This window comes from Tenebrio molitor, chromosome 4 (genome assembly GCF_963966145.1).
Source record: "Tenebrio molitor chromosome 4, icTenMoli1.1, whole genome shotgun sequence".
NCBI classification, from domain to species: Eukaryota; Metazoa; Arthropoda; class Insecta; order Coleoptera; family Tenebrionidae; genus Tenebrio; species Tenebrio molitor.
This window is the reverse complement of record NC_091049.1, coordinates 28,064,531-28,074,541: the sequence shown is the minus strand read 5'-3', so window position 1 is coordinate 28,074,541 and position 10,011 is coordinate 28,064,531. Positions and strand designations below refer to the sequence as shown.

Genomic DNA, 10,011 nt, shown 5'->3' with positions numbered 1-10,011 from the left:
TAAATACATGATAATCTCGAGAAGAAAGACAGACCATATTAAAGAAACAAACCTAGGGAGTTACACGTTTAAAATAGTAGAAAATTTTAAATACCTGGGAGTGAACGTGAACGAAGCGCCGAAATCAAAGAGCGAATACAAGCAGCGAACAAGGCTTACTGGAAGTATCAAAGATACCTAAAGGACCATCACATTAGCAGAGCAACAAAGATAAAAATCTATAAGGCAGCAATTAGACCTGTAGCGACTTATGCAGCGGAAACAATGCGACTCACTAATACAGACGAAGAGAACCTCGGGATATTTGAAAGAAAGGTACTCAGAAAAATTGCAGGGCCAAGAAGAACAGAAGAAGGGAAATACAGGACACTAATGAATCATGAAATAAGGGACATGGTCGAGGGAGAAGAGATTGTATGATTTGTGAAAGCACAAAGGCTACGGTGGTTCGGACACGTACAAAGGAGGGATACACAACACATACTAAGAAAAACCCTAAATTGGAGACCAGTAGAAGGAAGACCAAGAGGCAGACCAAGGATAAGGTGGGAAGACCAGATACACGAGGACATTAGAAGGATAGGAATAGAGGACTGGAGAATCAAGATTCAAGATAGGAAGAACTGGGAAAAAAACATACGAGCAGCCAGGGAGCAAGGCAGAATCTAACGATAAGAAGAGAGAAGAACAAGGCGGAGTGATTCAGCGCAGGAAAAACAGAATCGAAAAACTCCACCATAAGAGTAGCGTAAATTCGGCATCGAATAATCGCTTATATACAGGCTGTCCCAAAAATGGCGCCCAATCTCTTGAGGGGTTAAACTATTTGAAGAGTTGAGTTCAATTTCGTTGTGAATTATTTTTCCTTTGACTATTTTCTAAGTTATACACATTTTAAAATAAGCAAATTTGGCAACATCGGTTGGTATGCACAATCAACTAAACCAATTCTCCTTTGAGGTCAATGTTGCCACTGTTATTTTAGCGTATTTTGGTAGGTCATTACTCTAAAAAGAATTACTTCGGTGTTGTTCCATTACCTAAAGGGGTCTTGGAAAAAGTAACATTGTAAAGTAATTTATAATTCAGCCGTAAAATTTGGTAATAAAGGAGATACATCTCTTTGAAATGACCATATTTAAGAGCAAGTTATACAAAATCTGTTGGTCCGATCAAATTTTGTATTGAGATTTACCTTCCCAGACTTCTATTCTTTAAGACCCTTAGAAGATTGGGCGCCATTTTTGAGACACCTGTATATATATATTTATTTCCCAAAGTTGGAATCCAATGTACAGCATTACAAACATTACTAGCAAAAATACATAAATAAACTAGGCAAAAATAAATAGGGAATTTTTCAATTTTTGATTTTTTTGTTAATACAGTTTAAAATGTATAATGAAATGTGTTAGAAATAAATAAATATACACATTAAATATAATGTTTCAAGTACCTGTAACATTTTAAATTTGTCAAGTGTTTAAGAATACGTGGGAGGATTGGGGCAATTATTTTGCTTTCTAAGAAAAAATGTGGAATTCCCTATTCATTTTTGCCTAGTTTATTTACACATACTTATAATTAACTTTATTAAGATATTAAGATGTTCCGAATAAACTCGAGAAACACCAGACTGATTTCCAAAATTCTTTCAGTGTTAGATAGAGAACTTCTTCAATAGTAACATTTGGTAGTATCGTGAACACAAGTCGTTAAAAAAGCGTTGTAAATACTATTTCATAATTTAAATATATTTTCAGACCGACATTACAAAACTGGGTTTGGAACTTGATGGTTTACATTTAAGAAATGAATTTTTCATATATTTTACGATCAAACCACTTCAACAAGTACGGTCGTAAATATATTAAAGTGTTTTTGCTTTCAACCTTGAGTAATATCTACACAAATTTTCGCCTTTCAACCTACTTGTTTGAATGTTGAGCATCTACTTTCTGAGTGAATCTAAATGAATTCTAACAGAAACATTCATCCGAAAGACAACGCAAATTTCTTATCACATTTTCTGTTCTGGTAAGTTTTAAAATGCGATGTATTGTTTTTGGAATTGTTAATTCAGTTGGCAACTACGTATCCTGTGGAAGAAACGGAAGAACAAATTCACCGAGAACGATGTTCTCGTACCGGTTGAAGAACATGAATCCCAAAACCTCGGAGACAAGCTAGAGACTCTCTGGGTTGAAGAAGAAAATTTCCACAAAGAACCTTCCCTCACAAGAGCTTTAACGAAACGGTTTGGTTTGGAATTTGCGTTGTACGGACTGGTGTTCTTTCCTTTGGATCTCGTCATTGCGTAAGAGTAACCCAAATGTTGAACCACCAAAATAATAGAACTTTTCAGTTTAGTACCACCAATATTTTTGAAGCAATACTTAAATTATTTCCTTCCCAATGGACCATCAACGATGAAGGAAGCAGCATTTTCCGGACTATTTATAGTACTCTCAATTTTTCTGCGCGTCTTGACCTTCAATTTCATGGTGTTGCAACTTTCTTCTTTTGGGATGAAAATAAGAATCGCCTGTTGCTCCCTCGTTTACAGAAAACTTCTAAAGCTGAAGAAAACGACAGTTCAAAAAATTACTTTGGGTCAGATTGTCAACTTGTTGTCCAACGATGCACAGCGATTCGATCAAGTCTTCGCCTTTTTGCACTTCTCCTGGATTAGTCCGTTGAAGATTATTGTGGTAAGTTGGTACCTAGTTATGACATACGGTTACAATGCTATTGGCGGAATGATGGTACCAGTTCTGTGCATGATTATAAACTGTGAGTACTATCGATGATTTTTGCATTATTGAAAACATCTGTGTTTTAGCTTTGGTCTCAAAAAAAATTTTTTCCACTAGAAAAATCATAGCTGCAAATACTGACAGTCGGATACGTATACTGAGCAATATTATCAATGGTATCAATGCGATCAAGATGTTCACTTGGGAGAAACCATTTGCTGCATTAGTAGATATCCTTAGAAAGTTTGTATTTAGAATTTAATTTATTCTTTATAGTTATATTTCTCTATTACAGGAACGAAATTGAAAAAATCGCAACAGCAAATCTCTGTCGCACTTTCAACTCCTGCGTTGTTATCTACTCACAAAAAATGTCCACTTACATTTGTATTTTGTTCTTAATATTGTCTAAAGCACCGCTCACTTCTGATTACATGTTTGCAATGATCGTAGTCTACGAAAACATCAGACTTGCATATCACAATTTTGGCACCGCCGTGAACCAGTACGCAGAACTTCAAATTTCAGTTAGACGATTTCAAGAATTTTTACTCTCAGATTGTCAAACATCAAGCACATCTGCAAAAACCCTTGACAGTTGTATTTTAGCATCTCACAAGAGTTTGTACCAGAGTAGAGAAACTTCAGGTGTATTTGTAAGAAATGTTAGCGTCAAGTGGGACTCGTCTCTGCCAAATTACGTGTTGAAAGATGCTACATTTACAGCAAAACCTAGTGAGTTGGTGGCGGTTGTTGGCACTGCCGGTAGTGGAAAATCCACTTTGTTGCAAGTCATCCTGAAGGAAATTACAATTTTGAGGGGAGATGTTGTCGTCGGAGGGTCTTTGTCGTACACACCCCAACAACCCTGGATTTTTACTGGTTCTGTTAGAGACAATATTTTGTTCGGAGAACCCTTGGACAAGCAGAAGTACCAAGAAGTGATAAGAGTGTGTTGTCTAGAACACGACCTCTCACTTTTTCCACATGGCGACAACAGTCTAGTGGGAGAGAGAGGTATATTGTTGAGTGGAGGTCAAAAAGCAAGAATCAGTCTAGCTAGGGCTGTCTACAGAGAGGCAGACATCTATCTTTTAGACGATCCTCTATCAGCAGTAGACGTTCACGTTGCCAACCAGATATTCTACGGATGCATACGAGACTATCTAAGAGACAAATGCGTAATTGTGGTGACCCACCAGATCCAGTTCCTCCAAGATATGGACAGAGTAGTACTTTTGGAACAAGGAAATATATCAACTTGCCCCAAATTTGATAAGCTTGAGATGAAGAAAACAGACAAGAAGACCTTTTCCAGTGATGTGACAATACAACAGCACAACTTACCTTCCGAAGCTCTGGAAGACGACGGCTGCGGAACCATCAACGCTTACAGAAGTTTTTGTTTATCTGGAGGCACACCCACAACTATTGCTCTTGTTTTACTGTTTTTTGTGTTGACCCAAATACTGTCGAGTCTTTACGATTATTCGTTGGCATTTTGGATCAACTTGAAGCAGAAACCGAAAATGTTGGACAAGTGGTACTTTCTCAACGATACAAATTATTTATTTGTCTGCGGCATTCTTTTACTAGTACTAGCAATTTTGAGTCATACAAGCAATTGGGCTTTTGTAAAATTCTGCATGTGCGCGTCCAAACGCTTGCACGACGCACTCTTCCAAAAAATTCTTCTTGCTTCGATGAGTTTCTTCAATGATCACTCCTCAGGACGTGTTCTCAATCGATTCTCCAAAGATATTGGAATTATGGACGAGTTTATCCCTGTGTCATTCTCGGAAGTGACTAGATCAATTCTCAGAATGAGTGGCGCAATTATCCTTATACTCATTTTTAACTATTGGATGGTACTACCCACAGCAGTGTTGCTTCTCGTGTTCTACTATATTTCTGTACTCTTCCAACGATCAGTTCGTTACGCTAAAAGAATAGAAGGAATAAGTAAGAGTGTTTGAAAAAAATGATACCGCATTTTCATCAATGTTTTAGGAAGAAGTCCCATATTTACACACGTTTCTGCGTCGGTACAAGGACTGGATGTGATTCGATCATTTCAAGCTGAGACACATTTACGGATGGAGTTTGACAAGCTGCAAAATTGTCACAGTTCCATGTGGTACTTACACAAAGCTTTCCTCTATTCTCAAACATTCTGGATTGATCTGGCATGCTGTTTCTACAGTTTCATAGTGATGTTTTACTTATTGATTTTTAAAAACGGTACTTTTTGATTGTAACTAGATTAAAACTAATACACCGTGCTTGTAGGAAGTTCTGTCGGACTTGTTGGTTTGTCAGTGACTCAGTCTATAATGATAGTAGGACTAGTCCAGTATGCAGTCAGGTGTTGGGGAGAATTCGAGTACCAAATGACCTCAGTGGAACGTATTGTCGAATATGCAGATGTCACACCAGAAGAAGACAATTGGTCTTGTACTCCTCACGAGTCGTGGCCGCAACACGGAGGTATCACTTTCAATGCAGTGTCGATGAGATACTCTCGTGACAAACCTTTGGTACTCCAAGAAGTAAATTTGACAATCAAAGCTGGCGAAAAAATTGGAATTGTTGGTAGAACCGGTGCCGGCAAGTCTTCCATAATCTCCACTCTTTTCCGTCTCTACAATTTCGAAGGTACCATTTCGATCGACGGCGTCGACACCAAGACAGTACCATTGCACACTCTTCGCTCCAAAATCGCCATCATTCCCCAAGAACCCATTTTGTTCTTGGGGACGCTACGCCAAAACCTGGACCCCTTCGACGAATACTCCGACTCTCAAATCTGGAACGCTCTGGAGGACGTCGACTTGAAAGAATTAGTTTCCGGTTTGTCTTCGGGCCTTGACAGTAGAGTTCTAGAAGGTGGATGCAACTTTAGCGTGGGACAAAGACAGTTGTTGTGCTTGGTGCGAGCCATTTTGAAAAACGCCAAAATCGTTGCTCTCGACGAAGCCACCGCTAGTGTAGACTTGGCAACAGATGAGACCATTCAAAGAACGATTCGGATGAAGTGTAAAGATTCTACAGTGTTGACGATCGCGCACAGGCTCAATACTGTCATGGACGCGGACAAGATTCTAGTGATGGAGTCGGGAAAAGTTGTCGAGTTCGGAAGGACAGGAACTCTTTTACAAAATAGAGACAGTCGCTTTTACAATTATGTTTTAAACTCTGACAAAATTAAATGAATTTCAGTAAAACAAAATTTTGAGTTTTTTTACAGTTACACTCTGTAGAAATTTTGCCAGCGCCAGCGCCCTCCGTAAACTTTGCTATTATTGAGCATTTGTAAATGTAAGGAGAATATTTAATTAAACAATGAAGAACGTTTGAGATTTGAAAACCTGAAATCGGTGCATCAGACTATGTAGCAATTCAAATAAATGAATCCGCCAATGGTTCTACAAAAACTCAAGTGGTGTTTATTATTATATATTGAACCTAATGATTTTTGATTTGGTCATCCTGGTCACAGCACCAGTGTAAGCCTACCAAAGTGCTGGAAGAATCATTTTGAGATTATTCTTCATCTTTTCTCCTTGGATGATGATTTCACTTAATTAACATTCTACGAATGTATCGAGTATCGAGTGTCGAGTAAACACGATGATTTTCCGCTCCGCAATGAACCTATAATTTTGACCGTTGCGAGCAGAAAGAAAAACCAAAAGACAGTAGCGATAGATAAAGCAATAAAGGACGATCGTGTGAATGTTTAATTAGTAATAATAAAATTATCGCAAGTTAAAAAATGTAATTTAACACCCTGTATAAAAAGGGGGATAGATTAGACTGCAATAACTACAGAGGTATCACACTCTTGAGCGTAGTAGTAAAGACGTACGAAAGGATACTAGAAAAAAGACTTAGAAGAGAAATAAAAGAACAAATGACAGACTCACAAAGTGGTTTTAGGAAAGACCCCAGTATTCAAGACTACGTCTTCAGTAGTTATATAGTGCTGGTTCTGGCTCACTCAAAAATCACGTTTTAGACTCATGTGTTTTGCGTGACCTTCAACTGTATCAGTCATGTCGCGATCAAAACGCTAGTTTTAATTTGCGTTTGTAGATTAGTCAAAACATAGTTTTTGATTCAGAGTAAACTATCTGATCATTACATCCGTTTTGGTTCCATCAAATACATGGTTTTTGATTAATGTAAGTAAGCGGTATTTTGCGTGACCTATATTTTTCCAAACAGGTGTTGTGTGTATGTGTTCATGTACATAACATTGAGGTAGGTAATGGAGTTTCATATCTCTGTGCGTGCATTGCATTTTATAGTAAGTAAATCATAAAAAATATTTTCAATCTAATTGTTGAATTCTAATAAAAGATAAAAAATTTGCATTGTTTGTGACTTGGAAATGTGTTTTGTTTGAGGGTAGGGTATTGCGTAAGAAATAGTGGGCGTTATTTTGTTAACAAGGAGGGGATATGGAGTATTAATTAAGGAAGATTTATCGTTTGATATTAGTTTAATATCAACAGTAAGAATATTTTGCTAAAGACTTTTAATATGAGTTCATTTTTGCAAAGTGTTAATGAAGCAACTTTTTTCGTGCCGTTTGTAAAATCAAGCCAGCTGGAAGTTAATAAAAAATTTCAAGTTAATCGGTTTAGTAAAGAGGATTCACAGTTTGGTAAACAAGTTGTGGTTGATTGTGGGGATTTTAAAACATCCTTACCCCAGCGTTTTACATCGCAATTCACTGAAGAGGCCATTACAACTCTCAACCAGGAGTTAAGAGACGGAAAAACAATTTTTATGATTAGTCGGGGGAACGTTGGCAAAACAACAAATATATCTTTCATTGAAGAATAAAGGTGACAACAATGAAAAATCAGAAGAAATTTGTTCAAGATCTGAAAGTAGTGAATAAGAAGAAAAATTTGTTATTATTGTCACATATACAGTCAATAAAAAACTTAAAATATTTAATTGCAATGTATGAAATTAATAAAAAAATTCAAAGTGTTAAAATATAAATAAACTTTTATAAAAGTGAATATGTGGTGTTTTGTTTGTTTATGAGTGGGGAATAAAATATTAATTAGATACGTAAAATTTGATTATTTTATCTTAATTAAATGACAAGAGCTATAATCACAATAGAAAAAACAATCAATAATGAAGAAAGTTAAATTTAGTGATAAAGTTATTATTCATAATTTAGATGACACTGATGACTTTCGAAAATCAGCCTGGGAAATGTATGCTAGAGATAGATTAAGATTTCAAAAACGAATTAGTGAATTAAGGAAAATTATCGATCCTGTGTTAAATAATCTATTAATGAAACAAAAAATAAAGAAAGATGTCAACAAAACACTGTGTTAAATAAGAGCCACAGCATCCGGCTGTGTTGGGTGAAATAAAAAGCGATGACAACAAAACATCACATGAAATAGGAGACACATTATCCGGTTGTGTTGTTTGATTTTTTTTTATATTTTAATAATAATTTTTAATTGAAAATTCTCTGTACTTTAGGTTACAAACAATGTAAAATAAAACAAATTTATTTTTTAAGTATATTTTTTATTTATACATAAAACTATACACTAAAACACATTTTATCTACTATTTTTTCTAATTTTTCTAATTCTACCAAATTTTGTTTTTTTTTCCTAACTAATTGTTGCTTTACCACTAAATATTTGTTAATTTTTTGAATTTTTATGTCAATTTTTTTATTCATTTTTATAATATCCTGGTACATATGCTTAACTTTAGTTTCAAATTCTTGTTGAATTTGATCAACTGAAGATTTTTCATCCTCCATATAAAATGAGGAAGTCGAGGAACATGGAGACGCCTCTGGAGGTGTTGTAATTGTTTTACCCTTGCCCTTGCCCTTGCCTTTACCCCTAGTTGGCGGCTGGGTGGTAAAGGCCTCCGCTTCCTCATTGTCGTCCACCTGTTCCATAAATCCAATCTGAAAATAATTAAGTTTCTATTATTAATAAAAATTACAATTTTAATAAATATAAACTTATCAATAATCGGAAAAAATTTGAATAAAAAAATTACCTCTTGCAACAATGATTCGGAATCAATCAATGAAGGTAGACTAAAGTTAGTTTCCTCATCCTCCATAGGCTGTTGATAAATTTTATTATTAGTTATTAATTTAATAATAATTAAAAAATACATACCTTAATAACTTTATTTTGAAGGATGTTCACTTTTTGAGTAGACATTTTTTTTTTCGTGAAATTACCAACAATTGAATAAATGAAAACTAGTAATTGAAATAAACAAGAATCATGATTTATATAATAAAAAAATGCAAAGTTTACAAAAAACCCCCACAATTTTTCTGCATGTGCCTTGGTCGTTTAAGTCTACCTCTAAATGGGTGGGGGCTAAGAGTGAACGAATGAAACGTCTTATGTGATAACGCCTAGATGAACAGTGGGAGAGAACGTTAATTACTCATTTGTAGCATAATTTTTTATGTTACCGCCCACAGACGTACAGAGCCATTACAGAATGATTTCTTTTGTATTTATTTTGAATGTGACCAACCCCCAATAAAAGTTGCACCAAAGAAGATGAATGCACCCTTAAATGAAGAGATTGAAGGAAAGAAAAATGTGCCAATTAACACAGGACAACATAAAATGTTTACAATTGAAAATGAATTAAATGCCGATATTGGCAAAAGTTTATTAGGAAATAATTTTGATTTTTATTTTGCTTTTATGGCTGTGTACATTTTCAATTGGATTGGATATTTATTGGTGATAACATTTTGGCACAAACTTGCAGCAAAATTTGGTGCTCTATCAGGACTTGGATTATCAATATCAAAGTGGACGTTTTTGATTCAATATTCAACAGACTGGATATTAAAAGACTACAGCTGGTTTTGTTGGCTTTTAATAATTTTAGGATTAATCGTTTGCATATTTTCATGTAAACGATATTTAAAAATAGTAAGGAACTGGGACATGCTGTCTGTTAATCAACAAATAACTTTAATTTTTAATTAAGTTTCAACCAATGTACCTAATATTTATAAATGTCATGAATAAAATATTAAAAACAAACAATCGTTTAATTTTTTCTTGATTTTTATTCGTAATATGTATTTGTAATTTTTCACTATACAAAATTACATTTACAATATAAATTCAAACAGCAAATATATTTGAAAGGGTGGTTTAAGATCAAAAATAATAAAGGAAAAAAAGCTGCATATAGACGATTGAAATTAAATGAA

The 10,011-nt window shown here is 35.0% G+C and overlaps 1 protein-coding gene and 1 long non-coding RNA gene across 2 annotated transcripts; both read left to right on the top strand.

The window, feature by feature from the left end:
• The first annotated feature begins 1,677 nt into the window (after positions 1–1,677).
• LOC138129994 (uncharacterized) lies at positions 1,678–2,787 on the top strand. The gene is made up of 3 exons (XR_011159454.1): positions 1,678–2,037; positions 2,084–2,317; positions 2,366–2,787. It is a non-coding gene; the product is annotated as an uncharacterized lncRNA (long non-coding RNA).
• A 92-nt stretch (positions 2,788–2,879) lies between these two features.
• Positions 2,880–6,261, top strand: LOC138128923 (probable multidrug resistance-associated protein lethal(2)03659). The gene is made up of 4 exons (XM_069045146.1): positions 2,880–2,999; positions 3,052–4,718; positions 4,767–4,997; positions 5,046–6,261. Exons 1-4 carry the CDS (start codon positions 2,950–2,952, stop codon positions 5,966–5,968), a joined length of 2,871 nt encoding a protein of 956 aa, XP_068901247.1. The 5' UTR covers positions 2,880–2,949; the 3' UTR covers positions 5,969–6,261.
• Positions 6,262–10,011: the final 3,750 nt, after the last annotated feature.

What these genes read in the sequence shown, in the direction of transcription:
- LOC138128923 (XM_069045146.1), top strand. Translation starts at nt 2,950, where the DNA reads ATGTTCACTTGGGAGAAACCATTTGCTGCATTAGTAGATATCCTTAGA. An exon ending in TTAGTAGATATCCTTAGAAA is followed by an intron (nt 3,000 to 3,051) that starts GTTTGTATTTAG and finishes TCTCTATTACAG; the next exon opens with GAACGAAATTGAAAAAATCG. An exon ending in CTTATTGATTTTTAAAAACG is followed by an intron (nt 4,998 to 5,045) that starts GTACTTTTTGAT and finishes CCGTGCTTGTAG; the next exon opens with GAAGTTCTGTCGGACTTGTT.